Source organism: Pyrgilauda ruficollis, unplaced genomic scaffold, assembly GCF_017590135.1.
Source record: "Pyrgilauda ruficollis isolate IOZ18807 unplaced genomic scaffold, ASM1759013v1 scaffold10, whole genome shotgun sequence".
In the NCBI taxonomy this organism is placed as follows: Eukaryota; Metazoa; Chordata; class Aves; order Passeriformes; family Passeridae; genus Pyrgilauda; species Pyrgilauda ruficollis.
Window position 1 is genome coordinate 9,306,102 of NW_024508101.1, and position 15,987 is coordinate 9,322,088.

General features: G+C 41.4%; 1 protein-coding gene across 1 annotated transcript; it reads right to left on the reverse strand.

The window, feature by feature from the left end:
* Window positions 1-219: 219 nt before the first annotated feature.
* Window positions 220-11,406, reverse strand: CCDC174 (coiled-coil domain containing 174). The gene is made up of 11 exons (XM_041465207.1): window positions 11,327-11,406; window positions 9,875-9,979; window positions 8,878-8,978; window positions 7,939-7,997; window positions 6,835-7,015; window positions 5,260-5,355; window positions 4,274-4,410; window positions 3,801-3,895; window positions 3,399-3,546; window positions 2,470-2,604; window positions 220-1,413 (listed from the first exon to the last, which is right to left on the reverse strand). The coding sequence occupies exons 1-11, from the start codon at window positions 11,366-11,368 to the stop codon at window positions 374-376; spliced, it is 2,139 nt and encodes a 712-aa protein (XP_041321141.1). The 5' UTR covers window positions 11,369-11,406; the 3' UTR covers window positions 220-373.
* Window positions 11,407-15,987: the final 4,581 nt, after the last annotated feature.

Sequence of the window (15,987 nt, forward strand, 5' to 3'; positions counted from 1 at the left end):
GTTTGGCAGCAGAGAACCTACCATTTCCATACTGTTTCTATGGATGTCACTGAACTTGTAGTACCTCCAAACCAGAAGCCAGCTGGGAGCAACCAACTAAAGGAGTTTATCTCTTGAAAGCAAGTAATTAATACAGCCTTAAGTTCAGGTGTAAGAGTTGAAAAGCTAAATTTTAGTAAAGAGGTAAGAATAAAAAAAACCAACAGGGCAAAACAGAGCTGTGATGTACAACAGCTTAGGTGTCCAGCTTTATTCTGATGTACTTAGAGAAATTTCTTTTTCCCATATGTGGGAAAATAATATTATGTGGAGGACATAATTAATTACATTTCAGTTCTTTAGATCATGGTTCTTGCTTATCTTTTTGCTCAGCTCAAGTCACTTGTCTATAATAAGAGAGCATATCATCTAAACTTTGGTAAAGTGGTTCCTGATTTGGAGTGTCACTGCTGCTGGTCTGCACTGGAGGTGCCATATCCTGAGTGCTGCAGCCACTGGCCTGCGTTCCTGGTGGCACATCCTGGGTGCTGCTGCCACAGGTGTCTGTTCCTGGCGGCATCTCTTGGGTGCTGCAGCCACAGGCGTGTGTTCCTGGTGGCACATCTTGGCTGCTGCATCCACAGGTGTGCATTCCTGGTGGCACATCTTGGCTGCTGAGGTCACAGACCTGTGTTCCTGGTGGCACATCCTGGGCGCTGCAGCTGCAGGTCTGCATTCCTGGTGGCACATCCTGGGAGCTGCATCCACAGGTCTGCATTCCTGGTGGCACATCCTGGGAGCTGCATCCACAGGTCTGCATTCCTGGTGGCACACCCTGGGTGCCGTAGCCATAGGCCTGCATTGCAAAGGGCATCTCAGGAGTGCCGTAGCCATAGCTGTGCATTGGTGGCACCATTCCTGGTGCTCCATAGCCGTAAGCCTGCACTGGGAAGGGCACCTTGGGGGTGCCATAGCCATAGGCTGGCATGGGTGGTGGCACGCCCCGGGCGCTGTAGCCGTAACCCCGCAGTGGGGGTGGCACAGCTCGGGCACCGAAGCCATAAGCCTGTGCTGGTGGCAGCATGTCCTCATCATCACTGCTGTCATCCTCTGCTGATGACACGCCCTGAGTGTCACCGCCACTGGGCTCTGCTGACCCCGGCTTAAGTGGAACGTTGGTGTTGGAAGGCTGTGGTGACAGTGGCACATCTCCAGTGCTGCTGCCACTGCCCCCTGGCACCGATGGCCTCTGTTGGTTTTGTGCTCTCTCCGTTTCCAGTTTTTCAGAGGAGGTTTCAGAACTGTTCAAATTCCGACTTCGGTGATAATCATCTTTCTTTTGTCCCAAAAAGTAATCAGAAGGCGGTGCAAATTCTGGGTCTCGCTCATCTCTAAGTTCTTCCTGTTTCTTTTCCCATTGTCCAAACATTAGCTCTGTCAGAAACAGGAAAATGGTAGATTTAGCATAGATTTCAAGGTCTGAAGGTCAGTCAGACAGGAGGGAAAACAAATTGGCAAACAAAGAAGATGCAACTGTGTAAAGCCACCTGAAGTTCCTTTTCCACCTCATACTACATGGAAATACAAGAAGCTAGTGCAGATTCCTTCAGTGAACCACAGTTAGTCCACTTTGCATTTTAGAGTAAGCTGTCCTCTGCTTTCTGAGTGTAGTATTTGCTGCAGTGCTGCCTGGGTGTTGGTGAGATACCAGGCTTCATCAGAGGAAGGAAAAAAACAATGTCAGAGAGGATAAAGGTTTATGAGATAGGATCTGAAAGTTTGGGGGTTTAATGGAATCATGAAGTTTCCCCTCACAGTGATGTTCATTGATGGAGCATAAAGATTGAAAAGTATAAATAATCTGGAAATACCAGTATTGCATAGAAGAGGAATAGTGCTGTTATAGCACTAAAGAAGGTGAGCTTATGTGCTTTGTCTATTCCTTGTTTTCTTTTACTTAGAAGTCATGCATCAGATTAGAAGAATGTGCATGAGCTTAGATTAATAGTGCAAAATGAGTTAATAGGTTTGGGACGGACCTACAAGATAGCCACCGCTTTGTGACAAGGAAGATGCTTCAAAATGGGACACAGGCACTGAAGTGGTCTCTGCCTGAATCATGTTTTAGTATCTGCAGTGTGATATTTGTGTGATACATCTTATCAGGTAGCAGAAACCACAGGAATATATCAAGAAAAGATCACACTGTACATCTTATGAACTACAGAATTTGTCATTCTGTCAACCTGTCAAGATCATTCAGAAATGCAGTAACTCATACAGAAGAAAACTTTTGGGGACATTACAGCAGCTACTGGCACTAAGGCATCCTTGTCAGTCACTGCCCTGGACACTGGAGAGTCATCACTCCCAAGGCAGAAAGGATTTCAGTGCTTCTCAGTCTTACCATACTTTGGTCACAAAATAGAAATGGAAGTGGCAGTGTACACGCTCTTTCCCAACAATGTTCCCGAATCCACATTTCCTTACCTTTGCCTTTATCCCACTCTCGGACATACGGCACTCCAGGCTTTGTATCTCTCCTCTCCTGGATGATGACCTCTACCTTCCTACTTGCTGCAGTAACTTTTGGAGGTTCTGGTTCCTCAGCAGCACCTTTCATCTCTGTGTTATAGGAAGAGATAGTAGAGATTGTCAGTTACAGAATAAAATCTGTATGACTCTCACAGGTTAAAAAAAAGAACATTTATTTCCATATATCTCCAATAAGAAGAGTATCTCTGTCATTTACTGGAGAAAACAATTTGCATTCTTATTCTTCTGAACAACCATAACAGTGAGCAGTGGCACAATGCTGTTCTTCATTTCCAGAACACTTCACAGTTAATCACTTGCATGGAATTCTGACACAGTAAAATATCAGCTACATTTTCCAGTGGGAGACAGACAGTACAAGTTGACTATCAGTGTTGTAAGGGACAGCACAGAGAGAGGATTAGAATTCAAATTCATTATCCTAAATCCTAGAGTCAGCTGTATCTCCAATTCACACACTGCACTGAAACTGTCACAGTGTATATTGAATGATATCAAAATTGACTTGTTACTGCTTATTCTACCTCATCTTCATAGAAGAAAAAGCCAGTACAATGTCAGCAGCTCTAGCCTCAACCTGCATAATTAACCCATATAATTCCTGCTGTCAGGTGTGAATCATAAAAAGGCTATAATCTACATACTGTATTTCTACCTGCATTATTAAGCTATTTCTGGCATGATTTTATATCTCCACACAATTACATCAGTTCTCATTACCCTAACAGTTATGTTAATTGTATATATAGAATGCACAATACCAATATATTGAATGTCTAAATGAATATAAATTAGAATCTGTCCACAGATAAAGAACAAGGTGAAATAGCAAGTATTTAACTTAAAAAGGCAACAGATCATACCCCCATTCTCCAGTTTTTCTGCCTCTTCCTCTAATCCAGCTTCCCTTAACTTTTTAATCTTCCGTGCTCGAAGTTTGGACAGCCTTGCATCTAGAGCTGCCTTCCTCTTCTCCTTCAGCTGCTCACGTTTATTTCTCTGATCAAGCGTCTTAATAGCAAAGGAAAACATGAATTATTCTTCCTTTGTTATTATAACCAAGTACATATCTTCCTTCACAAAACAACTAAAAGCAATCCCAATCAAGTACCGGGTTTCAACAGGAAAAAAGAAGCCAAATTTCTTTGGCTTCTTTGGAGTCAGTTGCAGGTATCACCCAGTGTAGCACTTCCACAACAAATCAAAGACAGTAACCTCTGAAACCACTCTGCCCTTGCATCCCAATCTGCTCTTCACTCTCATACCTGCTCCCTCAGCATATCCAGGGTTGCCCGTTGTTTATGCCTGAGTTCTTGGTCCCGAGAAAAGGCAAAGTAACCAACACCGAGCTGCCTGGCCTCTGAAAAGGAGAAAAACAATAAGGTTTAAGTTAAACTCAGTTTATAGTTGACAGTAACTACAGTCTCCAGGCACCCTGCTTTCAGACATGGAATTATTCCCAACACTGGATTGGTTTTAGATGGCTAAAAAGGCTTGCTTTAGATAATACATAAAGTGAAACTTCTTGAAGGAGAACACAGGAGGAGGTAGAGAAACATTTGAGAAAAATACAATTTGAAGAAAAAGTAAATCTAGACTTATGTACTGGTAACTTTCAACAGTTATTACACACGTGGCTTAACACACACCAACACTTTGTCACACAGGCATGGGAAGTAACTTTCCCTTGCTCCCTCTACAACTGATTTCTTTGGTGATACAAAGTATGGCACTGTACCATTTTCTCGAATGTCCTCATAATGTATGGGTCCCATGGGTTTTCTGAGGGCTTCTTCTTCTTCCTTTTCCCACTGCTGCCTCTGAAGTTCTCTTCTCATGTCTTCAGATAACAGAGTATTCCCATCAGGTTCTGGTCTAATTAAAACAAATTAAGGATTACAGAGCAGAATTTACCAGTTTGTCAGTAAATAACAGTGCAAGTACGATTTGGTCCGATCCGCTACTGCAGTTTCCGTGTAACACAGATCACTGTATTCACAACTTAGGGGTACAATGCTGATGACCACGGTACATGGTCAAGACAGAAATACAAAGCTGCCTCTAAAACAAGGTACTGGTAGAACATGTTATTAAAAGACAAATAAAATCGTATCCTTTCTCAGAAGATATGCAAAATAATTACCAAATCACAAAATGGGAGATGAAATAATCAGTTATTGGCATCTGTGGGGATTCTAGCAATCACATATAGGAACATTTCAAACTTAATGTAAGAAAATGAAAGGTATTTGAAGTAACAAAAAGCTAAGCATTTACCCAAGAGATCTACTCAAAATATTAATATTCAAATATTAACACCCAAATATTTATAAGGAAGTAATTTTAACAAAAGAGATGTTAAACAGCTGTTTAACAGAAGAACAAGAAGAACAAACTGCGGTCTAACAAATTTACTTTGAATATCATGAAGAATTCTGAATTGTTAAAAGACTATCATCAATTTCCACGTTAAACAGAACAGGAATCACTTTCCTGGCATTTTATGGAAGATATAATGAAACACAAGGACCCCAGTTTTTAAAAGATGCAACAAATACCTGAGATGGCTTAAAACCTTTCTCTACAAATTATGCAAATCTAGAGAAAGCAGTAACATCAATTCTGGATTGAGAATGGGATGACAAAGCACAGCCTCTCTTCCTTCTCATTAAAAAATATGTAAAATACTGAGAGGAACATGCAGCTCCATTAGAGAAACCACACCTTTTCCCTTGAAGTTCTTGATCCATTTTAAGTAGGCTTGGTAAATCTTTCTTCATACAGCGTCTAGATCGGCCCAAGAAATCAACATAATCAACCCTGTAGTGAAAGAAAAAGTGATGCAAAACTTCTATTTGCAGATTAATAAAAATCTTACCCAGAAGACAGAAGCAGTGACCCTTTCCAAAGTATTTGTCACCTCCCATTCTGGGTGTGACAGTTGCTCCTGCTTTTCATTTAACACACTCCCAGATTAAGAGCACAATTCTGAATAGGGCATATGACAATTCTACCAGACATTTATTCAATCTCCCTTTGAGACCCCTGTTCACCTGGGCAATAAAATGGTGTAAAAAATGTTCAAAAGTAACCATGTCACGTAGTTTTCACAACAAAACTCAGCCTACTGTTTGCTTCCCATGGTGAAGATAATGATGCAGCATTGACTTCTTGTGGATATGAAATTGCTACAATATATTTCAATTATTGGTCTAAAGGCCATTCAGAACAGACTGATAGTGTGCATTCAACTGGCATAACAAAGGCTGACTAAAACACAAGCAAAATGTTCCTCTGAAGCTATTGTGCTTCATATTCAACTCTTTATAGTACTGTACACCTGATTTACAGTTGTTGAAAAAGCTGTTAAGAGCTACACTTACTGTCCTGTAATGTGGAAAGTTCTTAGCATCAAGCTGCCTCAATTATCCCATTCTAAAGAATATTACATCTGAAAAAGTATGACTGGCAATCTAGCTCCCAACCTCCAAACTTTTAACAACCTGTGCTTTTACTAAGTCCTTTACATAGTTTCTAAGGATATCTACACTTTAGTATTTGAAGAGTGAGGGTCTGTTTTTTAGTCATTACTGCTGGTTTAAACTGATTACCAGAAGTAAAATCTCTTGTTCCACAAACATTTTAAACAAATGGGCAATGAAAATGTTTAGTCAGGACTGGTTTAATAATTATTCCTAATGTCTCAGGTGAAAAAATAGTAGTTACTTGGAATGACAAAGAAAATTGTCAGAGACTATTTGCTGTGCTGCAAAGTGGAAGAAATGCTGAAAATTGTGTTCTTATTCCAACCAGAGTTTCTCTCCTTTAAGAGAAGGCTGCTCATGAATGACTGCTCATTTTTAAGTCACTCACAATTAAAGAAAGGAAGATGAATACCATAAAATCCTCAAGTTTTGCTAAAATACATTTCAATTCAGCACATCAAAGCATAAAATAGTACCAAATACTGTGATGACTACTTGCATAAACTATGCAAGAAAATAAGAGAGGAGATGATGTTATCCTCCCTATAGTACATTGCCTTCATTGAAATTTCTCAAAATCCCAGATGTAGATTCTATTGCAGTGTGACCTATGTGGGTGGAAATGAAAGTGACATGGAGGACTGTCTTTATAGGAGAAATGAAAGAATGTTAACACCTCCTTGTGAATGTATAGTATTAAATAAAAAAAAGAAAAACAAAGGTTCCACTTCACACATTTTGAAAAAGTATTTTCTCATGCAATTCTCAAGAATAAGAGCGGCCAGGACAGATGAGCCCAATCAGCAGCACCAACCATTCCTCATCCGGGTCCTCTGGCGGTGGAATGTCTGCTTCAGGCTGAGTTTCCTCCTCATCTGTGTCCCTTTCTGAAGTCTTCCCGGCAGCTTCGCTCTGCTGCAGCTCCTGTACTTCGTGCTGTTTGTCTATGATCTTCTGAGTGAAATCCACCAGGTACAAATCCTCAGTTTCTTCATCTAAGGCAGAAAATCGATTCTTAGCGAACAGCCGTGAAAAGAACAGAACTGAGCACAAAATCAATACCAAATAGCTACAATCAGCTTTTCAGCTGCCAGCAATGCCCTTGACCACAGTATTGGGGAGTACTTAAATCTCATTCAGTGCCAAACAAACCCAGAGCTATCAAGTGGCTCCACAGTGATAATGTCTATTTCTGAATCGAAGTTTCAGGGCATTGTGTGCAGTACAGAAAAGGCTGCATTCTCTGCAGCAAAACATTCTCTGCTCTTTAACTATTTCATAGGCAAAGGATTTGTCATGTAATGGCTCAAATACTTTTTTGATGCTTAACATCTGGTATGTTGGCAGGAGCCAAGCATTCATGAGGGTACTTTTTAGGAAAGTAGAGGAAAGTGGTAGGGTCATGTGGATGAAGATGGACACTGGTAAAGAAAACAGATTAATTGCAAGGAGATTTGTATTCTATTTTAATAATTACTTTTTGAAAGGGACTGAATGTGTGTGAGAAGAAAGGAACAGATTAGCATTCTCTATCCCTGTTAGCTGCATGACTGGCATTCAGATATGGATCAGCCAGACTCCTCTCCTGATCCTCTTCTCCTCAGAAAGGCCCAACAACTGGAATGCAGGACAGAGCATCAGCAATGCAATCCAAAGACTGCACAATGGAGAGCAATTTTTTTGTTTTTCTAAGATACTGCATTGAAAAACCAGAATATAGTTCACCCACTTAATGAATGAGTGAAACAAGCCCCTAGGGCTTTACCCGGTCAGGGTGCTCTTCAAAAGTAATTTTATTTTCTCCAGTAAATGTATATTTTTCCTTCTCAAAGTGGAATAAACCATATCAATCAGTTTGTATAATAATTCCAAGACTTTTTACATATATAAATGCTTATTTTGGAATAGTATTGTTCACCTGGGAAGTCTCCTTTTGTCATTTTCTCATACAGCTTTGCTTTCTCTTCAAGCTTCTTCCTGAAAAAACAAAAAAAAAAAATGAACCTTGCAATCCCACCAATTCCAAGTACATTTTAAAATGACCTATTTAGCCTTAGATAAATGGAATAGGAAAATCCTGGGAGTGCTTGAGGTGTTTATTAGAAGCTGACTTATGCCTGGCTTTTTTTTTGAACCTTCACTAGTGTTTCTGAAGATATAATATTTTCCAGTTCCAGAATTTATACTGAAAATAATTTTAGTGAAGTTACAAATTTAATCTCAAATGTGATTTGTCAAGTAAGCAGAAACATGATGTTAGAAGAATTCCACCTTTATCTAAGTACTGTGGTCTGTCAGATAAATACTGGAAACAAAACCATTATTTGCAGATACTGAAAGACAGTTTTACAGGAAAAAAAAGAGATAACACAGTTACACCTAATCTTAGAAACTGAAGAGAAAACCTTAGCTAATTTCTAGAATTTCTGAGAGCAAGGAACTGTTTACAGAAGCACAGCAAATTATTTATAAATGGCATTTTCCACATATATCTTTTTGTACAACTCACCCATTTAGAAAATGGGGTAATTCTTGAAAATGTGAGCCATTTTCTGTCAAGCCCAAGAAACACCTTGCTGTAGAATTCTAACACATCTCTGCACTGGCTGGTAATTCTAAAGATGACCTAAAAATCAGTAACCTGACACATTTAGGCAGCTGTGATAATGTGAGGTCACGAGAACATGACACTGCTGGGATGCAGTTTGTACGCCACTGGTAAGAAGTATGGATGATGCTGGAATTACTGGCTGGTCTAATGAGAACTGCTGGTCCAAAAAACTTCTTTCTGTGCTTTCCTAAATACCAAAGAACAAATTCTGCAACGTATTCCTTTCTTACAGAGCGTAAGAGCTACCTTGATTGATCCAGTATATCTTGTTCTTCTGCCTTCTGCTCAACATCTTTCGCAGCTCGATTTACAACTCCTGTGTTCTGTTTGGTCCAGATACTTGGTTTCTGCAGAGAACAATTTTGTAACAACAAATAAACACATGAAAATATTGAAAATGGTAACAATTAAAAAAAATATTTCAAGTCTATAATGCAAATGATGCACATGAATCATGGAAGGCTTTGTAAATAACATCTGACACATGTCTGACCTGAGACCGATCCTGTGCTGTACAGGCTGCAGGATGGTATCATAGTTAAGGGCAGGCTGAGAAGCTAAAAATCCCAAAGGTACTCAGAAATCAGACAAAATATCTTCTGGCAAAGATGTTAAGGTTAAAAAAACCCCAATCATACAATCTTGCTGATTAAATACTAACAAAGCTAAAAATTGTTTCTATTCTCTATTGCCTCCATTTTAGGTAACAAATACAGTCAGTTGGCCTGCTTGCAGCATAACACTGTAAATGCTGCATGTGCTTCAAATATGGCAGGAGCAGCACATTCTGCTTCTAGAGAGCTACAGAATGAACAAAACCCAAAGTGCAGTATAGAGCAAACAAGAGAGTAATTGTGTATTCATTGTTGCACACCAAAAACAGATAGCAGAGCATTTATCAAGGGAGTTCAGTGACTCTAGAAGAATCTCTCATCCTCCATCCTGCAGCATCATACAAAATCCTCTAATAAAAAAAGAAACATATTTTGCTATAATTAAAGAGTGTGGATCCTTGGGGAATGAAGATTAAGTGGGATTTAGATGGGCAGAAGCACAAGACTAAGCTTTCTGCTGTGCACAGGAATCTCACCCAGAAAAGAACTTTAAAGAATGTTCTCATCATGTACATTTTATATTTGACTAGAAACAAAGCTGAGTACTTACTACTATTTAGATTTGAATAATAACTTCCTTACTTTCAGGAGAAAGAATGACAAAAACAACAATGGAAGATTATTTTTACCTTATTAGAGGTTCTGGGCTTTGCAAAGACACCAGCATCTTTCAACAGCTTTTCTTTCTTGAATTCCTCTTGCTTTCGGAAGAGTTCGGCTTTGAGATCCACCAGCTACACCACACAAATGAGATCACAGGCACAGGCATCAGTTACTGCAATAAATAACTGTATCTCTAGGAAAACAATCTGGTAGTTACAGTTACAGGAGCATTTGATTGCATTTTTATGTGGAACTTTGAAGCACTGATGTGATCACTAAGATCACCTTTTACAGCAAACAAAATAAAAAAACACAGAATGCAAATTATGATTAGGGATTAAAACAATCCCCAAAGATATCCTTGATCTTTTGCTACATAATGAGGATAAGAGAGGCATAGCTCTGTCTAGATTTTACCAGCCTCCTAATGGCAAATAAATAGAGAAGGAGCAATGAAAAACACTACTGAATATGAAGAGGGAACTTTTAATAAAAACCTGTCTCAGAAAATAATTGATAAAAGTTTGCTATAGTAAAATATGTATTTTCCCCACTGCTTTATGTACTGTTTAATAGTTTTATATTTTCTTTCTCCTTCTTTTTAAATAAATATATGAGTAGCATTGCCATCTGTGACCAAGCTCCATCTCAGCTTTTATTAAGAAACATCACTGGCAGGGGTGTTATCTTGGGATTACAAAACTAGTTTGGAAGAGGATATTATGCTACTTTTCCTGCAAGTCCTACAGATGACAACATTCAGAGCTGCACATTAAACCAGGAAAGTGCAAAACTTTGGTATTAATATTTGTCCCAAGCACTAAAGCATTTGTTTTAGAAGTCCCTGGGACAACGAAGTGCAGTGTCTTAAAAATCACTCATTCTCCCTTCTGCTTAGAGGTGATCATCCAGAAATTCAATGTAAAACATTTCGCAGCTAACTACTAGCATACACTAACTATTCACATAACTCTTCATCTGAAGTGTTTGGCAGAATCTCTCGTGAGCGTCCTGGAGAGCAGCGAGGGGCAGCACCTCAGCGTCCCTAAGGGTGGGAAGTTCACCTGCCACAGCACAGACCTGCCGCTCCTTAGCAAAAACGCTTTTCCGTGTTACGGGCTGATTTAATCACTGCTTCGGGAGTGCAAACCCAGGCGGGCGTGTGCCCGGTCAGGAGGGTGAGGGGCCGAGCTCCCAGCCCCGACACTGCCACAGACCCGACACGCGGCCCCAGCACAGCCCTTGAACCCACTGCACCGCCTGCACACGGCAGCGGGCTCCAGGCGAGGAGCAGAGCACCAGCCCTTCCCGTGCGCTGCAAGCGGCGGCTCCAGCGGATCCCCGCTCGAGCCGCAGGCCTGCGCCGGCCAGGCCCACGCCGGCCGCGGGAGCCCCGCGGCTCAGCACGCCTCACAGCCCTACAAGCCTCCTGGGCAGGCGGAGGGGTTCGCTTTGCCTCTCCCCGCTCAGTCACTCACCGAGGACGCGGCCACGTCCAGCGGCTTCTTCCTCCGGTCCATGGCGGGACCGGCCCCGCCACCGCCTCCTTGCCCGCAGGGCGGCCTTGCCGTAAAGCGCGGCGGAAGCGCGGCGCTATCGCGACAGTGCTGCTGAGGGCGGCCGGGCGGGCGCTGCCGCCATGTTGGGGAGGTCAGGGGAGGTCGGGCTGCTGCGGTGTGGCCGGGGCGGGGCGTTCCCGTCCGGGGCGTCTCCGGCTTTGGGTGATCCCTGCGCTCAAACTGAGTGAGGAAATGAGCGTTTCTGGCAGGAGCGGGATAAATCCTTCAGGCGTCCCGCTGGAAATGCCCTTGTGCAGCCGCGCGGCTGGAGCTGCTGCGGCTGTGACAGAGCCGGGGCTGCCCTGGGCCGGCAGGATTGCAGGCTGGCCCACAGCTCGGTGGGGCTCGTGAAGATGGCTCAAACTTGGCATCAGTGTGGGTTCATTGCCTAGTGCCAGTGCCAAGTCACACGCTGAGGCCAGGTATTCGTGTTTTTTATTCTTGTTCGTGCAGAGTGTGGAGCTGGGTGGTGACCGTGGAAAGTTAATTCACTGATCATCCAAAGTTCACACTCTTTATACAACATAATAAACAAAGGCATCAACATTCCTTGGTTACAGATGACTCAACTCCCCTGTTTGCTAGTTCTGTCTCTTGCTTCTCCTGCTCACTAATCTGCAGACACAGTTCTTCCCTCCGTTTGAGTCTGGGGCCCGTTCTGAGTAGGTGGTCAATGCGTTGCCACGATCTCCTACTGCCGGAATCACCTTTCCCCAGGTACTGCCAGAACCACCTTTCCCCAGGTACTGCCAGAATCACCTTTCCCCAGGGACTGCTCGGTCCTGGCTTCACTCTTGTGCTTCTCACCCAGACAGCCCATTCATTTGGGAATTGTCTGCTTTTTTCCCCTTAAAACAGCAGATTAGCCAAACATATGATGCTCACAATGCAATTGCCTAATCATAACCATCCAGCCACAGCTACTGATTAACACCTAAAAAAAGGAGCAAAGTTTGACTCAACCCCCTATCAAAACCTTGAGAGCCTCATAACTTGAGGGGTTTGGTATCATCAAGAGAAAAAAAAACCCAAAAAACAAACCACACCAAAAAAACCCCAAAGAACCAGGAAAAAAACCCAATCCAAACTAAAACTCTCTTTCCTGCCTTAGTTGGTGAGTGAGTGCCACAGAGATGAGACCTGAACATCACAGCCAAGTACAAACCCACATACACGTGATGGATCCAGCTCTGTAACCTCAGAGAGCAGCACTCGTGCTCTTGGGGAGTGAGATTCAGAGTTTTAATTATACTGGCTAACTCTTTGTACAATTTTTCATCCCCGTGAAGAAAAAGGACTGTCTGATAGGTTTATGGAAATAATGAAGATCATAGTTTTCTGCGGTTGCAAGAAGAAGCTGCCTCTCACTTGTCTTTAATAAAGTGGAAAAAATACAAGGTGCTCTGATGTTGCTGCTTGGCAGTGTGACAGCTGATAGAAGCACCAGATAAGTTCTTCTGAGTTTGGAAATGTATTGCTTTTGTGTTTGGCAAGCTGGGTCAGGCTTGTGTTTAATAGTTTATGGACACAGAATTGCAAAGCTGACAGGATAATGGGTTGCTAAGAAAGCTGCACCTGTATTCCAGGGAGTGTGAAGTGTGCAATTGAGAAAGAACAATTTCTGGCCCTCATGAAGCAATTTCTGACAGTGAAGCTGTCTTGCTTTTGGCTGTTTGAAAGGGGAATTGGTGAGAGACATCAGGTACAGGGAAGTGCAGTCATATTAGAGCCATAAAGTATTTTAATCTGCAATGGAAGAGGAGAAATGCACATTACTGGAAAATAGGACAAAGGAATTAAAACATCTGTGCTGTTCTAATTAAATCACACTTCAACAAATCATTTCTTGTTGCCTGTTCAAACCTCATCTAGTGACAACACTGAGAAGGAAAAACAGCCCAAACCCAGGCTAGAGTTGGTTCTTAAAATGCTCCTTTCAGGTCGAGGGTGAGATTCATCACCTAGTCTGTAAGGAAAATCTGTGCTACTGAGTTGCACAACAGGATGTGGAAAAAGGAATTAATCCTGGAAATTCCAAGCTGGCTTGTGCTGCTGTGAGGATTGCAGAGCTGGCCCTGGTGTTCTTGCAAGAAGCTGTGGATTGTCCTGTGGGTAGCAGAGGTCTGGCCAGGCATGCCTGGGTTGGGAATGAGTGTCAGTGATGCTGTACAGAACCGAGGGATGTGTGTGATGAGATAACCCTCAGCTCAGGTTCTCTCTCCTGGAGCATCAGCAGGCAGGGAAAACCACAGAGCAGGACAGAGGGGAGCCCTGCTCCTGCTGGAGCCATGGGATTGCTCTGCTGCTGGGCTCCAGGACAGAGGGGAGCCCTGCTCAGGTGGCTTTGGGAGCACCGTGTGTCGCTTCAGTGGTCTTGGATTTACAGCCTAAGAACTGACAAGCTTTCACACATATGGTTCCCCCAGAAAGGCTCCATGTCGACTCTAACCTGTGAAGGGCTATTCTGTGCATGTTTTTTAATCCAGCTCACAGGAATTAATAAATTTCCAGTGAGGGAGGAATAAGAACACTTCAAATTGTGAAGTAAAACCAGCTTAGCATAAAGAAATGAGGTGGGGAAGGGGAGGAATCTGTTTCAGTGTACAGTAGAAGCTCAGTGTGGCTTTTCTGTGCTTATTTTTATCAGGAATTTGTGAAAGCTGTATAAACTACCATGTCTGATGTCAGACTGTTGATAGCCCTGAATTCCTGGGGAATAATTGATTCATCACTTCCAATTAGTATGCTGCTCATTTTAGAATGAGGTTTAATTGTGTTTGTTTCCACAAAGCTGCATCAACACAAAAAGCTTGTTTATTATTTTTGAGGAAGATTGGGGATCACAGTGGACTGTTCTAAGGGGATTTTTCGTAAAACAGTGGTGTTTCACTGTGTCATGAAACTGGTGAGAGAGGCTGTACAGACTTGAAATGAATCAGTTTCAAAGCTTTGGTGTGGATTTCTCCTACACTCCCCTACCAAAACTTGTAGGAGCTCCAGGCCAAATGATATTGATGTTTGGATGTTTTGTTCTTCTGACACCGATTCTTTTATCTCAGACACTAAGGTTTCATCCTACCCTAAGGCCTTGATATTCTATCTTATTTTTCTACATCTTGGCTTTAAGATGAAATAAAACTGTGAGTAAATAACAGCTGGACATTTTGTGAGATAAGCCCTAGTGCTAGGGCATTCAGTCCCCATACACTTTCAGAGCCACTCAACATAAGGCAACTCATCCATGTTTTTCTGAGGGATGCAGAAATTCCTTCTGGCTTTCTTTTATAATTTTTTTTTCAGTCTCTTAATCTCAGAAGTTATTGTATGAAAGAATTTGTGTTATGTCAACAAAAATATTTTTTTTAAAATAGAGCAAATTTTTCTTTGCTTTCCATAGTTTGCAGGATCTTGGTTAGCAGGACTATTTGTGGATCTGTGTGTCTTAGTGTGTGTGAGGCCAAAAGTGACTGTGGATCAAGCAAAACTGTTTGCAAACTAATCCTTGCAGCATCAGAGGTCCAAAAGTGTTTCTTTCCTTCCTAGAAAAAATTACATCTCTTCCCAAAATCAAGTCCCTGCAAATCTTTTTAACTTACTTCTCTATATTTTTCTAAGGGAACCTGAAGCATAGTCTAGACTTTTATATTTTTGTATTGTATTTTCAGAAATGTGCAATTGCTGCAGCAAAACAAACAAGAAAAAAAATAAACCAAAAGCCCTTTGGTAGAAAGTCTAGATGGACACTGTGAATTTTTTTTTTCAGGAAAGCTAAAAGTTAGAATAATTTGGGTAGGTAATTGGCAGGTGTGCAGACTAGGAGAAAAAAATCCCAAAGGTTTGATAAATGTTTGAGCTTTTTTGCATGATCCTAGGCAGAAAGTCAAAACCAGAAGAGGTACTTAGTAAGTGTTTAACTGGCATGTATGTGGCTTTGGTTTTTTGCCTGTTGGATCACAAGCTGCAATGCCAGATTGCTTTTGTGCTTTTGCTTTTGCTTGCAAACTAAAAATTGGTCCAAAAAAAAAAAGAAAAAAAAAGAAAAAAAAAATCTGATGATGACTTAATGCTGAATTGAATAGCAATCTAAAGGAGCCTTGTCCTGTTCTATGGGAACCTGTATTTTATGTTCAGTTTTATAATGCACTTTAAATCATGTCTTGTGTATACAGTGTTGTCCTCTCTTCTGTCTTCATATATGTTATGAGAGAAGGAATGCTGTTATGTGCTAGTTGTATAAAAATTGTAATTCCTCTCAAATACAGCTTGAAAGTAGGGATTTCCTAAGAGCATCCAACAGCTTCAATCAGAAATAGGCTTAATGTCATCTTGCAACAGAATCTGTAGGAGTGACATAGTTACTGCAACCAGAATTAGCTTAGAAAACTGTTATTGATAGCCATGATTTTTTTAGTATGCATTTTAGAGATCTTTACTGCAAATGGGCATAGTCACCCTTCCTCCTTTGGGGAATGTGTGCATGTTCTTAAGTCTGATGAACATAAGAAAAAAAATTAAGCATGAGTTCAAAAGAATAGTTTTTTTGCTGTTTTCCTGTACTAAGAGATACCAATAGATATATT

Bases quoted from the DNA above. Each gene is read 5' to 3' on its own strand.
- CCDC174 (XM_041465207.1), bottom strand. From the start codon at position 11,368: ATGGACCGGAGGAAGAAGCCGCTGGACGTGGCCGCGTCCTCG. The intron at 5,356-6,834 runs GTTGGTGCTGCT...CTTTCACTACAG, and splicing joins GAGGACCCGGATGAGGAATG to GGTTGATTATGTTGATTTCT. The intron at 4,411-5,259 runs GTGTGGTTTCTC...TGTTTTAATTAG, and splicing joins CAAGAACTTCAAGGGAAAAG to ACCAGAACCTGATGGGAATA.